Source organism: Hemitrygon akajei, chromosome 7, assembly GCF_048418815.1.
Source record: "Hemitrygon akajei chromosome 7, sHemAka1.3, whole genome shotgun sequence".
Classification (NCBI taxonomy): Eukaryota; Metazoa; Chordata; class Chondrichthyes; order Myliobatiformes; family Dasyatidae; genus Hemitrygon; species Hemitrygon akajei.
Window position 1 is genome coordinate 108,328,662 of NC_133130.1, and position 20,552 is coordinate 108,349,213.

General features: G+C 41.2%; 1 protein-coding gene across 2 annotated transcripts in view; it reads right to left on the reverse strand.

Moving 5' to 3' along the window:
- Window positions 1-20,552, reverse strand: part of rsph3 (radial spoke head 3) — a 64,745-nt gene that overhangs the window by 28,033 nt on the left and 16,160 nt on the right. For both annotated transcript variants that reach the window (XM_073051675.1, XM_073051674.1), the window contains exons 3-4: window positions 13,243-13,384; window positions 1,457-1,602 (exon numbers count right to left, since the gene is read on the reverse strand). In XM_073051675.1, coding sequence (XP_072907776.1) covers window positions 1,457-1,602; window positions 13,243-13,384 — 288 coding nt within the window. The remainder of the gene's footprint in view (window positions 1-1,456; window positions 1,603-13,242; window positions 13,385-20,552) is intronic.

Genomic DNA, 20,552 nt, shown 5'->3' on the forward strand with positions numbered 1-20,552 from the left:
AAAACCTAAATATATCAGGGATGGGGTAAGAAGGGGAGGAGGAGCATTAACGAAAGTTAGAGAAGTCAATGTTCATGCCATCAGGTTGGAGGCTACCCAGCCGGTATATAAGGTATTGTTCCTCCAACCTGAGTGTGGCTTCATCTTGACAGTAGAGGAGGCCATGGATTAACGTACCAGAATGGGAATGGGACGTTGAATTAAAATGTGTGGCCACTGGGAGATCCTGCTTTCTCTGGCGGATTGAGCGTAGGTGTTCAGCGAAACGGTCTCCCAGTCTGCGTCAGGTCTCACCAATATATAAAAGGCCACACCAGGAGCATCGGACACAGTATACCACACCAGCCGACTCACAGGTGAAGTGTCGCCTCACCTGGAAGGACTGTCTGGGGCCCTGAATGGTGGTGAGGGAGGAAGTGTAAGGGCAGGTGTAGCACTTGTTCCGCTTACAAGGATAAGTGCCAGGAGGGAGATAGGTGGGAAGGGATGGGGGGGGGGGGTACGAGTGACTTCTCTAACTTCCATTAATGTCCCTCCTCCCCTTCTACCCCATCCCTGACATATTTAGTTGCTTGTTTTTTTCTCTCTCTCTCTGCCCATCACTCTGCCTGTTCTCCATCTCCCTCTGGTGCTCCCCTCCCTCTTTCTTTCTCCCTAGGCCTCCTGTCCCATGATCCTTTCCCTTCTCCAGCTCTGCATCCCTTTTGCCAATCACCTTTTCAGCTCTCAGCTTCATCCTACCCCCTCCGGTCTTCTCCTATCATTTCGCATTTTCCCCTCCCCCTTCTACTTTCAAATCTCTTTCTATCTTTCCTCTCAGTTAGTCCTGACGAAGGGTCTCGGCCCGAAACGTCGACAGTGCTTCTCCCTATAGATGCTGCCTGGCCTGCTGCGTTCCACCAGCACTTTGGATGTAGAAATGAAGTTGGACAATCAGGGCTTGCAAAGCTGTTTGTGGTTTTCTGTTAAAGTTATTTACCAGTTAGCATCTGAAGCTACACAATCCTGCTCATCTGTAGTTTTTCTACAGCAGACATGGAGAGAATTTAGTGTGGTGGAGCATTTACACTAAGTCTGAGAAACTAGAAGCCCCATGATGGACAAAACATGTTAGCGGTTACGAGATGATAAATTGACAATTTGAAGCTCGAGCAGACAGGAAAGAAATCATCAGTTATTATTACTATACTTTAGTTTTGGACTCATTTTCTCAAAGCAAATTATTTATTACCATATCAGGGTGATAATCTTAAAAAACATTTTCACTTACATTCCAACACGCATGACAGATCCCCATCTGTTAAACAATTTTAACATGATTTCCACCTTCACACTTAGTTAACAATTTACTTTATAAAAGACAAAGCTTTATAAACACCAACTGGTACAGTACACTAACTGACCAACACTAAACCACATGTGCAAACATACACTCTCCATATTATGCATAATATACCTCTCCATCTTCGATCTGTGTGGCCACATCCTTGCCTGATTTTCCAGGGATAAAAAGGGGTGTTGGAGGTTTATCCAAAAATGCATCTGTTTGAGTATCAACATCGACTTCCTCTATTCGATCGCTGAGTTCTTCCAAGTACAATTCTAATCAGTATAGACATGAAAATTTACTTTAAGTCTTTTATAATGTTAATATTGTTGCAAGCTTAATATTCATACCAGGGCCTGTCTCATCACATCAGTTTTTTCATTCCCCCATGTAGATGTTACTCAATTATCCATTTGCGATTCTGGTTATAACAGGCACCAGAAATGAACCTGTCCATGACTTTGACCAACATCAACATGTATACACATCTAGGAGCTATTAGAAAACTTGCATGTTGTATTTTTACATCCAGACTACTGGTTGTGGTCATTCTGTGGATGTTACAACACTGAATCAGATCACTACAAGCAGGGGACTGAAGCTCAAATCTGTTTACAAACACCAGATTAAAACAAGTGGAGTTTCTGAGCATGTGAGAGAAAATAGCTGCAAAAGGCCTTAGTAAATAAGGAGATGGGGAATTGGATGGATGGGATTGTACTGAAGTAAATTGTGGATAAAAGATTTATTTCGAGGACTACTTAGTCTTCAATAATTTTAAGTTAGCTCATTTGTCCTTATGTGTGGGACCCATCCAGAAATGGAACGGCCTAGTGAGGTGGAGGGTGAAAAAAGAACTCATAATGATGCATTAGTAACTCCCACTGACAAACTTTTCAGTCAATGTACCACAAGGTTTGTTACAATACCCTCATGAATATCAGAAATAAGAACATAAGAAACAGAAGCAGGAATGGCCCATCTGACACTCTGAGCTTGCTCCACCATTTATCAAGGTCATGGCTGATTTTCTACCTCAGCACCTTTTTCCAGCTCTATCCCCATGCCCCTAATTCCCTTAATATCTGGAAATCTATCAGTCTGCTTTGAAATTAATCACACTCAGTTGTGATCAAGCTTCCAAATAGCCCACCCCTTATTGCCAAATTGTCTCAGGGGAAACATCCCCCTCCCCCAGCCTGGCCTGTTGAGCCTGAGGCTATTTCTCAGCTTTTGATAAAATCTCCTTTTATTCTTCAAACAGTAAGTACTACCAGCCCAATCTTTACAGACTCTCCTATTATGGCAAACTTGGCATCCCATGTCCACTCTCATGAATATGTACTGCACTGCCACTATAGCAAATACATCTATTCTTGAGTAGGGAGACATAAACTGTACAGGTACTTCAGGTGCAGTCAAAGAACATGGAACAGTACAGCACAGTACAGGCCCTTTGGCCCTTGTTGTTGTGTCAACCTTTTAACCCACTCTAACCCTTTCCTCCTATATAGCCCTCCATTTCTTATGTGCCTATCTAAGAGTCTCTTAAATGTTCTTAATGTATCTACCTCTACCACCATCCCTGACAGAGTGTTACACACACCACCACTCTGTAAAAAAAACCTTACCTCTGACATCCCCCCCTGTATATTCCTCCAATCACCTTAAAATTATGTCCCTCGTATTAGCCATTTTCATCCTGTGAAAAGGTCTCTGACTGCCCACTCAATCTATGCCTGCCTCATCATCTTGTACACCTCTATCAAGTCACCTCTCATCCTCCTTTGCTGCAAGGGGAAAAGACCAAGCTTGTTCAACCTACCCTCATTAGAAATGCTCTCTAGTCCAGCCAACATCCTGATAAATCTCTTCTGCTTCCTGTAATGAGGAGACAAGAACTGAACATAATATTCCATGTGGTCTAACGAGGGTTTTAAAGAACTGTAATATTACTTCACAGCTCTTGAACTCAATCCCCCGACTAACGAAGGCCAACACTCATACGCCTTCTAACAACCCTGTCAACCTGCACAGCTGCTTGGAGGGATCTATGTTTATGGACGCCAAGTTCCCTCTGTTTCTCCATAGTTCTAAGAATTCTGCAATTAACCCTGTATTTTGCCTTTAATCTTGACTTTCCAAAGTGAATGACTTCACACTTTTCCAGTTAAGCTCCATCTGCCACTTCTCAGCCCAGTTCTGTGCCCTGTCAATATCCTGTTGTAACCTGTGACAACCTTCTACTCTTTCCACAATTTCACCAACCTTTGTGTCATCTTCAAATTTACTAACCCACACTTCCACTCCCTCACCAAAGTCATATATAAAATTCAAAATGACTAGGGATCCCAGAACAGATCACTGGTTACCAACCTCCAGGCAGAAAATGCTCCATCTACAGTCACATGCTGATTTCTATGAGCAAGCCAATTCTGAATTCGCACAGTCAGGTTTTCCTAGATCCCGTGACTCCTGACTATTCACAATCATACTGTACGTTTCCAAATTCTCATAAAGCGTGTCTCTATGAATCTTCTCCAATAATTTGCCCACCACTGAAGTAACACTCACTGGTCTACAATTCTCAGGGTTTTCCCTACTCTTTTTCTTGAATAAAGAAATAACATTTGCCACTTATTATCATCCGGTACCCCTGTGATCAGTGAGGATGCAAAGATCATCGCTAAAGGTGAAGTAATCTCTTCCTTTGCTTGCCAGAGTAACCTGTGGTATATCCCATCCAGCCCTGGGACTTAACTATCCCAATGTCTTTCAAAAATTCCACAACATTCTCTTTCTTAACGTTGACACATTCTAGCATATCAGCCTTTTTTAAGCTGTTCTCACAAACATCAAGGACCCCTCACTGATAAATACTGAAGCAAAATATTCATTAAGGACTTACCCCTATCTCCTCTGACTCCAGACACAGGTTTCCTCAACTATCACAGATCTACCCTCACTCTAGTCATCTCCAATACTTCACATATGTGTAGAATGCCATGAGGTTTTCCTTAATCCTACTCGACAACAACTTCTCATGCCCCCTTCTAGCTCTCCTAAACCCATTCTTCAGCTCCTTCCTGGCTACCTTGCAACTCTCAAGACCCCATCTGGTCCTTGCTTCCTAAACCTTAAGCTTCTTTCTTCCTCTTGACTAGATGCTTCGCATCTCTCTTCAACCATGGTTCCTTCACCCTACCATTCTTTCCTTGCCTCATTAGATAGATAGATAGATAGATAGATAGATACTTTATTCATCCCCATGGGGAAATTCAACTTTTTTCCAATGTCCCATACACTTGTTGTAGCAAAACTAATTACATACAATACTTAACTCAGTAAAAAAAAATATGATATGCATCTAAATCACTATCTCAAAAAGCATTAATAATAGCTTTTAAAAAAGTTCTTAAGTCCTGGCGGTAGAATTGTAAAGCCTAATAGGACAAACCTATCCAGAATCCTATGCAAGTGTGCTCCCTAAACAACCTCCACATTTCTATTGTGTATTTCCATGAGTACATCTGTTCCCAATTCATGTTCCCCAAATAGCACCATAAATCCCCCTCCCCCAACTTTCCCAAACTGCAGGCTCCTATCCCTCTCCAATGCCCCATCTCAGAAATGCTCTCCCACAAGAGGTCTGACATCTATCCAGGATCACTCCCTAGTACCAGATCCAGTATGGCCTCTCCTCAAGTTGACTTGACATGTTCCTATATTGTTGCTATATAGTTCCTCTATTGTGTCAGGAACCTTTCCTGGACACATGTAACAAATTCTACCCCATCTGAACCTTTTGCACTAAGGAAATGCCAATCAATCTTAGGGAAGTTGATATGCATGATAACAACCCTATTATTTTTTCACCTTTTGAAAATCTGCTTCCTGATCTGTTCCTCCGTGTTTGTGTTGCTACTGGAGGTGGGGGGGGGGGGGGTCAATAGAAAGCTCCTAATCGACTGTTTCTCACTTCCACAACGTCCTCCCATAGCTGTGATACTACCCCTGATCAGCAATGCCATTCCTCCATCTCTTTTACCTCCCTCCCTGTCCCTTTTGAAGCATCGAAACACCAGAACATTGGGCAGCCATTTCTGCTCTTGTGACAGCCATGTCTTTGTATTAGCCACAATATCATAGTTCCATGCTCTAAGTTCATCACCCTTGTTCCTAGTGTTTCTTGCTTTAAAATGGACCTACGTCAAACAATCTTTCCGACTACAATTTTGCCCTATCAACTGGCTCTCTTCCTCACAGTCTCTATAAATACTGCATCTATCTATATAGCACCTAACACTTTGGTTCCCATCCTCCTGCCAAACTAGCTTAAACCATTCCCAACAGCTCTAGCCAATCAAAGATATTATTCCCCTCATTCAGTTGTAACCCACCCTTTTGTACAGGTCATGCCTTCCCCAGAAAAGCCCCCAATGATCCACAAACCTGAAACCCTGGCCCCTGCTCTACTTTCTCAGCCACACATTCACCTGCCTATTCTTACCCTTTCAGCTTCCTCCCTGGATCCCTAATTTCTCTCTTCAGGACTTCATCCCTTTTCCTACCTGTTACTATTGGTACCAACATGTATCATGACTTCTGGCCGCTCACCGTTCCTCTCTAAATTGATGTGGATCAGATCTGAGTCATCCCTGACCCTGGCACCTGGGGGACAACGTACTATCTGGGTGTCTCTTTCACTTCCACAGAATCTCCTGTCTGTTCCCCTAACTATTGAATCCCCTATCACCACTGCACTCCTCTTCTCCCCCCTTCTCTTTGAGCCTCAGTGTCAGAGACCCCATTCCTACAGCTTTCCACTGGTAGCTTGCTCCACCCCCCTACCAAGTATCCAAAGCAGTATACTTGTTATCAAGGGGAATGATCACACATGAGTACACTCTGCACTGTCTGATTATTCCCTGTCACTCACCTAACAATCACCCAGCTGCCTACCTCCTGCAACTTAGCGGTGACTACCTGTCTGTAGCTCCTATCTCCTGCCTCCTCATTCTTCCTAATGAGCTGTAGCCCAACCAGCTGCAACTCCAGTCCCCTAACATGATCTCTAAGGAGCTGCAGCTGAATACAGATATCTCCAGGAACTCCCACATCTGACATGAAGAACACATGTCTGACCCTGGACCCATTCTCACTGCACTAGTTAGGTCTAATAGACAAAGAAAGAAAGTGAAACTAACCAGTATCTTACTGTAACTTTCACCTCTCCTTGCCAAAGCCTCTTTGATCCTACCCTATACAATAAGACTTCCTTACTCCCCGTCATTACCACTTAATTGCCAGCTGCATATTTATGTTCACTTTCGCTACCATTTGCTTACCATTTAGCAAATACGTCGTTTTCCTACTTTGTGTAGCAAAGGGAATGACCTCACCTTTTTCAACATTCTATCATACCCACTGTGTTCTTGCTCACCCAGTCAATTTATCCACATATAACTGAAGCTTTCATAGTCACAATCCTGCCAGTTTAGAACTATAGGCAAACACAGAGATATGACAGTACAAGATTGTGAGCATCTGGATTGCAAGCATCATCCCACTGGTATGTCACCAGTGATATGTTGTCTAAGAATGATTTGTTTATTCTTGCTTTCTGTCTGACAGCCAGTTCTCAGTCCATGCCAGTATATTCCCCTAGTTCTCAATGTTCAGGAACTTCTGAGAAACCAAATGCACCAGCTCCACCGATATTCCCTTATCCATTCTATTACTCGAATCTTCAGAGAACTCCAGCAAATTAGTCAAACATGATATACCTTTCATAAATCCGTGCTGACTCTGCTCAATCGTAGTATTCTGTTCATCACACTCTTCTACCATTACAACACAGAGTCACTGAATAATACAGCATGGAAATAGCATGGAGCACCTCACCTATGTCATCCACCTATGCAAGTTCTAATGGCCTATGTCTCTCTAAACCTTTCCCATCCATGTTCCTGCCTAAATGTCTTTTAAATTTTGTAATTTTACCCACCTCTACAGCTCATTCCATGTATTCATCACCCTCTGTATGAAAAACTTGCCCCGAGATACCCTTTAAATTTTTCTCATCTTGTCCTAAATCTATGCCTTCAAGTTTTAGACTCCCCTAGCCTGGGAAAAAGACTGACCATCCACCTTATCTATATTCTACATGACCTTCCTTTACCCTTCAGCCTCCTATGCTCCAGAGAAAACAGTCCCAGCCTACTCAGTCTCTCCTAATAACTCAAGCTCTCCAGTCCTGGCAACATCCTTGTGAATCTTTTCTACATCCTCTGTAGTTTAATCACATCCTTCCTATAGCTAGGCAAACAGAACTACACACAACGCTCCAAGTGCCAGCTCACTGATATCTAGTACAGCTGTAACATGATGTCCTAACTCTCTTACCGAGTCCTCTGACCACTGAAGACAACCATGCCAAATGCTTTCTTTACTACCCTGTCTACTGTGTTACCACTTGGGGGGAACAATGCATTTGTACCCACAAATCTCTCCATTCTACAACTCTCTCCAGGGTCCTACCATTAGCTGCACATGACCTGTCCAGGCTTAACTCCCCCAAAAAAATGTTCATGATACATTCCAGCATTTTCCCTACCACTGATGTTAGACTAAAGGGTCAGTAGTTCCCTGTGTACTCTACCCTTCCTTTCTTAAAAAGTGGTGTTGTCAAATAATCTCCTATACAGCAAATCTTAATAGAAAGTCCTGTGCAGATCGATTAGACCTCATTAATCAGATTAAAGAATTGGATCAACTGTATGCTCAAACTAAGAATCCTGAACTATACAAGAAACGTGTAGAACTTCAAACTAAATTTAATCTTCTGTCTACTCAGCCTGTCGAACGCCAACTTCTTGAAAGTAAGAGTTGCTTTTACATTCATGGTGACAAATCTGGTAAATTTCTAGCCAATCAGCTGAGGCGTTCCAAAGCCAAACAACATATTACAAAGATCCGGAAGGAGAATGGAGACTTTACATCGGATCACTTAGAAATCAATGACGCATTAAAAAATTTCTATTCTCGTCTTTATTCCTCTGAATCTTTGAATGACAATATCTCTATCGATCATTTTTTAAATAATCTGAATATTCCTTTGCTTTCATCTGATTTTAAAGCCAAACTTAATGCGCCTATATCATCAGAAGAAATATCTCTTGCAATTTCTGCACTGTCCTCAGGGAAATCTCCTGGACCTGATGGGTTCCCCGTAGAATTTTATAAATCATTCTCTTCACTTCTTTCTCCTCAGTTACTCACAGTATTATCTGACTCGTTTAACTACGGCAAATTGCCACCCTCTTTTAATGAGGCATCTATTATTCTTTTATTAAAAAAGGGTAAAGACCCAACAGAGTGTTCCTTGTATAGGCTGATTTCTTTGCTTAATGTTGATGTTAAAATCTTGGCCAAAGTTTTGGCTTATAGATTAGAAACTGTTATTCCCTCTATTATTTCTGATGATCAAACTGGTTTTATTAAAAACCGTCTTCCTTTTTTTAACATTCGGCGTTTATTTAACATTTTATATTCACCTCCAACTGGGATTCCTGAATGTGTTATTTCCCTCAATGCGGAGAAAGCATTTGATCATATAGAGTGGAACTACCTTTTTGCAGTTTTAGAAAAATTTGACTTCGGTCAAAGTTTTATCTCTTGGATCAAATTGCTGTATTTGTGTCCTACTGCCTCTGTTTTAACTAATTTTCAGAAATCCCAGTTATTTAACCTCAAATGTGGCACCCGTCAGGGATGCCCTTTAAGTCCCTTTCTCTTTGATTTGGCTATAGAACCTTTGGTGATAGCTTTTCGAAATTGTCCTGAACTGACCGGGATTTGGAGAGGGGGTGTTGAGCATAAAGTTTCTCTTTATGCTGATGACTTATTACTTTTTCTTTTAAATCCGTCTACATCCTTACCTCCAATGTTTTCACTTCTTGACCAGTTTAGCCAGTTCTCTGGATATAAACTTAATTTACATAAGAGCAAACTTTTCCCAATTAATAAAGAAGCACAAGAATTAACATTTCATGATCTCCCTTTTAAAGTAGTCCACAATCAATTTACTTATCTTGGGATTACAGTCACAAGGAAGTTTAAAGATCTCTTTCGTGAAAATTTTGCCAATCTTCCATATACTATTAAACAGAGTCTGTTACAATGGTCACCTTTATCTATGTCTTTGGTAGGTCATATTAATGTTGTTAAAATGTATGTTCTCCCTAAACTTTTATATTTATTTCAATCAATCCCAATTTTTATTCCTAAATCTTTTTTTGATTCCTTAGACTCTATTATTTTGTCATATCTGTGGAAGAATAAGCGCTCTAGAATTAATAAAGGTTATCTCCAAAAATCTAAAAAAGAGGGTGGCATGGCTTAACCTAACTTCCGTTTATATTATTGGGCAGCCAATATACGTTGTGCTACCTTTTGGTCTTTTTTCCATGGCCAGCCCGAGTGCCCTAATTGGGTGGCAATGGAGTTGAGCTCCACTAAAGAATTATCTATCTCTGCACTTCTCAGCTCTGTACTCCCTAGTAGTTTGTCCAGATTAATAGTTAATCCTCTTGTTAAACACACTTTGCGTATATGGGCTCAGTTTAGGAAATTTTATGGTTTCCATGGTTTTCCCTTTTCTAGCCCTATCTTACATAACCACCTTTTTTTACCTACTACGTATGACTCAGCATTCCATGATTGGTATAGGAAGGGCATTAGACATTTTGAAGATCTTTTTATTGATAATCGCTTCGCTTCTTTTCAACAGCTCTCTGCTAAGTTCAATCTGCCCAATGCTCATTTTTTTAGATATCTCCAAATTAGACACTTTATTACTCCTTTAATCCCTAACTTCCCTGAAATGCCTGAAAAAAATGTTATGGACTTATTTCTTTCTATTAATCCACTAGGTAAAGGTTTAATATCATTTATTCGTGATAAATTAGCAGCCTTATGACGTGCCCCTGTGGAAAAAATTAAAATGGCATGGGAGCATGATTTAAATACCTCCTTATCTGATGAGACTTGGGACTCGATTCTCAAATCGGTTAATTCAACCTCTCTTTGTGCTCGCCATTGCCTTTTACAGTTTAAGATTGTTCATAGAGCCCATATGTCTAAAGCTAAATTATCTCGATTTTACCCTAACATCAGTCCGCTTTGTGATAAATGCAAAAGGGGCGAGGCCTCTCTCATTCATATGAACTGGTTTTGTCCTAGCTTGGAGAAATTTTGGAAAGATGTCTTCATAACGTTATCATATATTCTGAATCACCACCTAGAACCTAACCCTTTAATTGCTTTGTTCGGTTTCTGGGGTGAGACAGATTTACATCTGAGTTCGACTAAGTGTCGAATATTATCTTTTGCCTCTCTCCTGGCTAGACGTTTAATCCTCCTTAGATGGAGAGATGTTGCCCCGCCCACACATGCTCAATGGCTTAACGATATTATGGCCTGCTTAGACCTTGAAAAAATTCATTATTCAGTTCTTAATTCGGACTTAAAGTTCCACAAGGTCTGGGGACCTTTTATTGAGTACTTTCATAACCTTCCTCTTGACTAGGGTTTTTTTTCGGTCCCTTGCTTTCAGCTCCTTTTTCTTTTTTTTGGTAGTAGGCATTAATATCTTCTGTTGCTAAGTGTATTTACAGTTTGGGGGTTTGATTGTCCTGATTTATATTCTCTATATTGTGTTGTGGTTGGTCTGGAGTTTTTTTTTGTTGTGGGGCTTGGGGAGGATACTAATTTTACATGTCTTCAATTTGGGTGCTTTCTCAATTATCTTTCTTTGTATCATATTATTATTGTATGTTTATTTTTGCACTGTATCAAGGTTCTTCATTTTGATCTGGGTTTTTTTTATCAGTAGTTATGTAGAAAATGTATAAAAAAACTAATAAAAAAAAAAGTGGTGTTATGTTTGCTACACTCCAATTTACAGAAATCAGAGTTAAGGAACAATTCCAGAATCTATATAACTTTGGAAGGCAATGACTAAAGCATCCACTATGTCTACAGTCATCTCCTTCAAAACTCTGGGATATAGATCATCAGGTTGCTTGCATATTAAGTTAGAATCTATAAAAGCAGAGAAGGAGGAAAGGGAATAATGGAGGAAGAGGACACAGTGGATTTGGAGATCCAGTAATCAAAATCAGTTAATACTGCACCATGATATTTTCCAGGTCTGAAAATAGTGCTTCATATTACAAAATTCCAATATTAATGAATATAGACACTGCAGATGCTGCTCACAAAATGCATCGATATTTTAAGTTGCTTACCTGTTGTAATTGGTGAATGTGACACTAGATGGTGGTGTAGCACCTCTTCCAAGGTTCACGCACACTGTACCAGCTCATCTGATCCAGGCTCAGCACAACAATATTTCACATTTACCACATTCCCTGATTCCACTTGCTTTTCCACACTTCGGAAACCAAGCTTTGCCAAAGTCAACTTTGGTTCCCAACTCACTGAAATCATCCTCCCTAGCTTTGCTGGTCATCTGAATCCTCCTTAGCTGTCTCTAAGCCTGATTCCAGGATTCCAACTCACAAATCCTCTTAAAATTCAAAACATTCTCTCAAATATTCATAAACTCAGAAATCTCTCCCCAGTGCTTTCAAATCCACCAGGGACCTCAAACGATGGCATGATTGGAAGTTCCATGCTGTGCTACTCTATGACCTTTATCACAAGATCTATCTCTACTTCTCTAGTGCTCTTGAGCTTTTCCTTCAACCATTCTGGTTCTAAAACACCCTGATGCTTTTGAAAACACAGATTTGCTACTTCTCTTATAAGACTACCAATTCACAATTAGCTTGGAAATTCTGGTGGTGTCCTTAACAGGAAATCACAATTTACGATGATTCTTCTTACTTCAGGATAAAACAGAGTAATTGTAGGGGCTCTAAATGACATATCCCACTCTCCAGCCCTCCCTGCATCTAATCATGGAAGATAAAACAGTACCGAACAGGAATAGGGCCTTCAGCCCACTATGTCTACGCAGAACATGAAGCCAATTTAAACTAATCCCATCAGCTTGCACGTGGCCTTTATCCTTCTATTCTCTGCCAGTTCATGTATCTGTCTAAACGACCCTTACATATTGCTACTGGGCCTGTTTTCACCACTTCCCTAGGCAACTGTGTTAAATAAATTGCCTCGCAAATCATTAAACATTTTCCCTCTCACCTTTAAGCCTATACTCCCTAGTATTTCACAAGTCTATGCTAGGTTCTCATAATTTCATCAACTTATATCAGGTCCCTCTTCAGCTCCCAACGGTCCAGAGAAAACAATCTAAGTTTGTCCAACTAGATCTGACAGGATTTTATAGGTTTCAATGAGATCTCCTCTCATTCTTCAGTACACCAGAGAACACGGCTTTAAGTCACTCATCTCTACTCATGTCAGGCCTGACATCACCGACTGTCCTTCCTTATCAAATGAGGAGACCAAAACTTCAGGCTACCAAGGTCCTCTTACGATGAAAGCCATCAGACCATTTGACTTCCTAGTTGCTTTCTGCACAGGAACACTTGTTGTTAGTGGCTGGTGTACAGTGAAATCCAAGTCTTGTTGCATCTACTCTTTTTTTCAGTCTGCCCCAAAAACCAAAGAGGATAGATAACTGAAGCTGCCCAATCACCCAACTTGTCTAGATTATATGGCAATGTATTCATCTCGCTCACAGCTGACATCCTTCCCCCTTTCCCCAACAGGCTAGGATGACTGTGTAAACCTTTGATAATACCAAAGAGTAAACAATCAGGAAACCTGTTAAGAAAGTAAAATCTGTACTTCAAATCGTTCTGAATGAAATTAAAAGCAGTTGCCCAGAACAGTGAGAACAGATACTGTGTTGAACGGATCCCTACCTGTTTGTACCTCGGTGTGTATCCTGCCCTCTATAGGCAGTGGTGTTGTGGCTCGCAGCTGAGCTTTGGCTCGTCTCCTGGCAACAGTCCTCCTCTGCATTTCTTGCTGTCGCTGGATCTCAATAGGGTCAGGCTGGGCTGTCTATTGGTTTGGTAAGATGTGAAAAGTACATGTTTTATGGGTGCTTGTTCTTTTCGAAAAGAAACATACCATTAAAATACACATTAAAGAAGCTCAGTGATACTGAACACATCTACAAGCTTGAAAAGCTTTCATCAAACTACTGCATTATCTAACCACTCTCTGTTTGATATTATAGTCTTTTTTTTTGCACTTGCCTCAAATTGTGCTTTACCCACAATTCACAAAACAAAAGACTTGCGTCAGGAACACCTTTCATTGCAACTATAACTAAGTCACATCAGCCTTTTACAATCTTCAATGGTCACTCAATAAAGCAAAATGTGCACAAATATGCAGAAATGAAATAGTGCAGCTTAACGGTACAACAGTTCATGCAGCTCACAGCTGCAGTCTCACAACTCCAGAGAAGAAAAGCAGAAAATAGGGGAAACACATCTGTGGGAAAGGAAACAGAAACAACATTTCAGGTCCCCGACCATATGCTGGAACTGGGATGAAGCTAAAATAGAGAACCTGCAGAGAAGACGGTGGGAGATGAAAATTGGCTGCCTCCAGTATCTAATGAAGTGGCCACTCAGTGTATGTTTATGAACTTCTGCAGCTGTAGCCCCTCCACTTCAAGGTTCAATGTGTTGTGTATTCAGAGATGCTTTTCTCCACAATACTGTTGTAACTTGTGGTTATTTGAGCTGCTGTCTCCTTCCTGTCAGCCTGAACCAACCTGGCCATTCTCCTCTGACCTCTTTCATTAGCACGGCACTTTTTCCCATAGAACTGACGCTCACTGTATTTTTTTTCTTTTGCACCATTCTCTTTAAACTCTACAAATTGCTGTGCATGAAAATCCCAGGAGATCAGCAGTTTCTGAGAAACTCAAACCACCTCGCCTGGTACCAAAAGTCATTCCACAGTCAAAGTCACTTAGGTCACATTGCTTCCCTATTCTGATGTTTGGTCTGAACAAATGAAACTCTGGACCTTTCCAATGCTTTCTTGTGAAAGAAGGTGGGGTGGGGGAAAGTCGGTGCTTTGCTGCTGCTTGTGCAAGGGAGGGAGGAGTGGGGGGGCTTTGGGGTTCTAACTTTTTAACTGTCACTCATTCTTTGGGGCACCCTTCTGTTCTTGTGGATGTCTACAAAGACAAAGAATTTCAGGATGTATATTGTATACACTTCTCTTATATTAAACTATTGAACTATGTCTGCATGCTTTTATGCATTGAGTTGCATGAAGTTGAGTAGTTGAGTAGAGGGGAAAGCATGACCCAAGAAGGTATTTCAAAGCTTTTTGGTCAACACTTTATTAAAGACTAAAAAGTAGAGTGAACAAGGCAGTCTTTCTCTCTCTCATTTACTACAGCCTAACTCACAGACATATCTTATAGTCCTGCAAGGTAAAACACAAAACTGCATCGTCAGCCTGCACCCATTTCACCTTATCTCATTCAATCACAGAAGCTATCTGATTCATCTTTCCTGCCACCTTCTCAGTAATTTAAAATTGCCATTTTATCTTTGATACGTTGGTTTGCTTCTCTCTGCACAGCTGCTGAGTACTTCCAGCAGTTCCTGCTTTTATTTCATGTTTCCAGGATTCAGTTACTCTTTGTTTGACTTTAACAGTGCTGGAGATTTGGGGTTGGTGCAGATTGTGTGGAGTTTGCACACTCTCACTGAGTTGCTACTCCTTCCCATCACCATCCCAAGGGCTCCATTCCTCCCAGTTCCCAGAGACACACTGGCAGTTAAATGGTCACTGCAAATCACCACTTGTGTAGGTAGATAGCAAAAAAGATCAAAGGGATCTCTGTGGCTATGTAAATGATTAGTTGCTGAGGGAAAATGAGATTAATGGGACTGGTATGCCGGAAGCCAGCACAGCTCGATGGACTGAATGGACTCCTTCTATGCCATAATAAGGTTAGACACTGATAGTCCGAATAATATCCGCTAATACTTGCACTCTATGTGGATTTCCTCCCACTGTAATTTTGGCTTCCTATCCTTCTTAGATTCATTGTTATAAAGCACAGAAACAGACCCTTCAGCCCAATACACCATGTTGACCAAGTTGTGTACATTAGCTAGTTCCATTTGAATATGTTTGGCCTTTCCCACCCACATATCTTTTAAATGCTGCAACATCAGGGTGCCCAACCTGGGATCCTTGGACTCCTTGCTTAGTGGTATTTGTCCATGGCCAAAAAAAAGGTTTGAGAGCCCCTTCTGCAGCAGCTCATTCCACATAGTCGGCACCAAATACATCACAATTGCCTACTTCACCCTCATGTAAGCAAACAAAACATACAGAAATTACCAGATGGGCTCAATGCCTTTCATGCACACTTTAAAAGGGAGAATAAAACTACACCTGCGTGAATCCCCACAGCATCTGGTGACCCAGTAATCTCTTTCTCAGAGGAACATCTTTCAAGAGGGTGAACCCTCGCGAGGCATCAAGCTCTAATGGTGTACCTGATAGGGCACTGAAAACCTCTGCTAACCAACTGGCAAAAGTGGTCAAGGATATCGTCAATGTGTCACTACTGCAATCGGAGGTTCCCACCTGCTTCAAACGGGCGATAATCATACCAGTACTCAAGAAGACCAGGATGAGCTGCCACAAGGACTATTGCCCAGTGGCACCCACATCTACTGTGGTAAAGTGGTTTAAGAGGTTGATCATGGCCAGAATCAACTCCTGTCTCAGCGTGACATGGGTCTGCTGCAATTTGCCTATCGCCACAATAGGTCAACAGTGCATGCAATCTCCACAGCCACACTGGTGGCTCCACACTGGTGCACCTCAAGGATATGTACTTAGCCTAGTGCTCTACTCTCTCTACTCTCACCACTGTGTGGCCAGGCACAGCTCAAACACCATCTATAAACTTGCTGACAATACAACTATTGTTGACAGAACTTCAGATGGTGATGAGGAGGCGTACGGGAACGAGGTAGATCAGCTGGTTGAGTGGTGTCACAGCAACAACCTTGCACTCAATGTCAATAAGATCAAGAAAATAATTGAAGAAAGTTGAGGGAACACATACCAGTCCTCACTGAGGGATCTGAAGTGAAAGGGTGAACATTTTCAAGTTCCTGAGTGTCAACATCTCTGAGGATCTATACTGAGCCCAATATATTGACACAATTTCAAAGAAGGTAATATTTCATTAGGAATTTGATGAAAATTGATATGTCACCAAAGACCCTTGCAAGTTTTTACGTATGTACTGTGGAGAACATTCTAACTGGTTGCATTATCGTCTAGTATGGAGGGGCCACTGCACAGGATCGGAAAAAGCTACAGGAAGTTGTAAACTCAGCCAGCTCCATCATTGGTACTAGCCTTCCCAGCATCCAGGACACCTTCAAAAGGAGATGCCTCAGAATAGTACCATCCATCATTAAGGACCCCATCACCAAGGAAATGTCCTCTTCCCATCGCTACCATCAAGGAAGAGATGCAGGAGCCTGAAGGCATGCACTCATCATTTCAGAAACAGCTTTTTCCCCTTCTCTATCAGATTTCTGAATGGACAATGAAGTCATGCACACTACCTCTGTACTTCTCCCCTCTCTTTTCACACTAGTTATTTAATTTAATTTTCTTCTTTTTATATAGATCTTAGGTGCTAAGTTAAAGGACAGAACCTCGAGGGTTGAGATTTCAGAATTGCTACCCATGTTACGAGCTAGTGAGGCCAGACTAGGAAGATTATACATGGCTAAGGAGTTGGTGTAAGATTTTTAGATCATTGGCTCTCTTCCAGGAAAGGTGGGACCTGTACAGACGGGATGGCTTGCACCTGAATTGAAGGGGGACTAATATGCTAATGGGAAGGTTTGTTAATGCTGCCTGGTGGGGTTTAAACTAGAGTTGCAGTGGGATGGGAACCATAGTGCCAGGGTACAGATAGTGGAGAGGCTGTGGAGGCAAATTTTGGTAAGACCTCAGAAAAAGTTAGGAATCAAAAAGTTGAGCATGATGCAACTAGTGTCCTGAGATGCCTATATTTCAATGTAAGAAGTATTGTAGGAAAGGTGGATAATACTGCTGAAGATGAACTAGTTGGTTTACAAACAGAGGAGAGGCTATTGATAGGGCAAAATTGCAGTCAACAGGATGAGTTGCAACATAAAAGGCAGACAAAATCAAAAAGGATGGAAGGTGTTACATTTGAATGCACAAAGCACATGGAATAAAGTAGATGAATTTGCAGCACAGTTGCAGATTGGAAGGTATGATGTTGTAAGCATGGCTGAAAGATTATAGATGGGAGCTTAATATCCAAGCGTACACATTGTTCCGAAAGGGCAGGCAGGAAGGCAGAGGGGGCAGTGTTGCTCTGTTGGTAAAAAAAAATTAAGTCATTAGAAAGAGGTGATATAGAGTTATAAGGTGTTGAATCATTTTGGATAGAGCTAAGGAACTGGAAGGGACCCTGATGGGAGCTCAATACAGACCCCAAACAGTAGTGAGGGTGTGCCCTCCAAGTTACAATAGGAGACAGAAAATGCACTCCCAAAGGGCAATGTTACAATAGACATGGGGGAGATCAATATGTAGATAAATTGAGAAAATCAGGTTGGTGCTGGATTCCAGGAGGGGGAATTTCTAGAGTGCCCATGATGGATTTTTAGAACAGATGGTGTTTGAGCCCACTAAGGGATCAGCTATTCTGGACTGGGTGTTGTGCAATGAACCAGAATTGATTAGAGAGCTTAAGGTAAAAGAACCCTTAGGAGCAAGTGATCATAAAATGACCAAATTCACCCTGAAATTTGAGAAGCTAGAGTCAGATGTGTAGTATTACTGTGGAGTTAAGGGAAGTAAAAAAGCATGAGAGAGGAGTTGGCCAGAATTGATTAGAAAAGAACACTGGCAGGGATGACAGCAGAGCAGCAATGGCTGGAATTTCTGTAAACAATTCGGGAGGCACAGGATATATACATTCCAAAGAGGAAGAAGTATTCTAAAGGCAAGATGACACAACTGTGGCTAACAAGAGAAGTCAAAGCCAACACAAAAGTCAAAGAGAGGGCATATAGTAGAGGGATTGGGAAGCTTTTAAAAATCAACAGAAGGCAACTCAAAAAGTCATTCAGAAGGTAAAGATGGAATACAAAGGTAAGCTAGCCAATAATATTAAAGAGGATACCAAAAGTTTCTTCAGATACATGAAGTGTAAAAGAGACTGCTGGAAAACGATGCTGGAGAGATAGTAATGAGGGACAAGGAAATGGGGGGCAAATTGAATAAGTATTTTGCATCTGTCTTCATGGTGGAAGACACTAGCAGTATGGTGAAAGTTCCAGGTGTCAGGCATCACGAAGTGTGTGAAGTTGCCATAACATGAGAAAAGGTTCTTGGGAAACTGAAAGGTCTGAAAGTAGATAAGTCACCAAGACCAGATGATGTACACTTCAGAGTTCAAAAGAGATGGCTGAATAGATCATAGAGGCATTAGGAATGACCTTTCAAGAACCACTAGATTCTGGAAGACTGAAAAATTGCAGATGTCACTCCATTCTTCAAGAAGTGAGAGAGACAGAAGAAAGTAAACTATAGGCCAGTTAGTCTGACTTCTCTCAGTGAGAATACTGAGGTGCAAAAGGACATGGAAGTCCATGTGCAGGATTCCCTAAAGGTTAATTTGCAGGTTGAGTCTCTGGTGAAGAAGGCAAATGCAATGATAGCATTCATTTCAAGAGGACTAGAATATAAAAGCAAGGACATTATGTTGAGACATTTTAAAGAACTGGTAAGGACTCACTTGGGGTATTGTGAGCAGTTTTGGGCCCCTATCTTAGGATGTGTTGAAACTGGAGAGGGTACAAAGGAGGTTCATGAAAATGATTCCAGGATTGAATAATTATATGAAGAGCATTTGATGGCTCTGGGCCTGTATTCACTAGAATTCAGAAGAATGAGGGGGTGACCTCACTGAAACTAATCGAATGGTGAAAGGCCTTGAAAGAGTGGATGCGAAGAAGATGTTTCCTTTAGTTGGAGTGCCTAAGACCAGAGGGCACAGCCTCAGAATACAGGGGTGTCCTTTTAACATGGAGATGAGGAGAAATTTCTTTAGCCAGAGAGTAGTGAATCTGTGAAATACTTGCCACAGGCAGCTGTGGAAGCCAAGTTTTTATTTATATTTAAGGCAGAGGTTGATAGATTCTGGATTAGTCAGGGCATGAAGGGATACGGGGAGAAGTTAGAAGATTATGGCTGACAGTAAAATCGGATCAGCCATGATGAAATGGCAGAGCAGACTTGATGGGCCAGATGACCTAATTCTGCTCCTATGTCTTGTGGTCTTATTATAATTTATAGTTTATTATGTATTGCAATGTACTGTTGCCATAAAACAACAAATTTCAGGACATACACCAGTGATATTAAACCTGATTCCGATATTCTAACATTCTTTTTATTTGATCCATTTTCTTATATCCATATTCAGAAACTGTCCGTTCTCAAACATGGCCAACCAAATGCTAATTATTAAAAATCATTTTTTTCTCTTTCCCTCTGGAAATTAAGCCTAAAGCTTTGCATTCTGCCATTACTTTAGTAAGTTACATTATTCACAGACAGTTTTATGCCTCTGTCCCATTCAATTTCATTCTTTCCCATGAATAAGTGAGTAGAATTGAATTTTACTTTGCTGCTTATGTATCCACACTTTAAGTATGTTTACTACTTCATTGCTGTCCTCTTCAATGTAGTATCAGCTCAATGACCTCCAGTTCTTGAGTTTTATTACTCATCGATTAAAGTTTTTAACATTATGAGAGGCATGGACAGAGTAGGCAGATTGTATCTTTTTTCCAGGGTCAAAATGTCGAATACTAAAGAGCATGCACTTAAAGTGAGGAGAGGGAAGTTCAAAGAAAACGTGGAGGGTGAGTTTTTTTTACAGAGAGACTGCTGAGTTGCTGGAATGTGCTGTCACCCAGGGGTGGTTGTGGAAGCAAATACAACAGAGACATTCAGAAGTGTTTTAGGTATGTTGATGAATATGCAGAGATGGAGGAATATACATTGGTACAGTAATCTAGAATACTATTCAAGGTTCAAAGTTCAAACAGTACAAGTCCAGTTCACAGGTTCAATGGCAGGGGAGCTGTGTGGCCCCGGCTGTTGCAGGGACAAGACT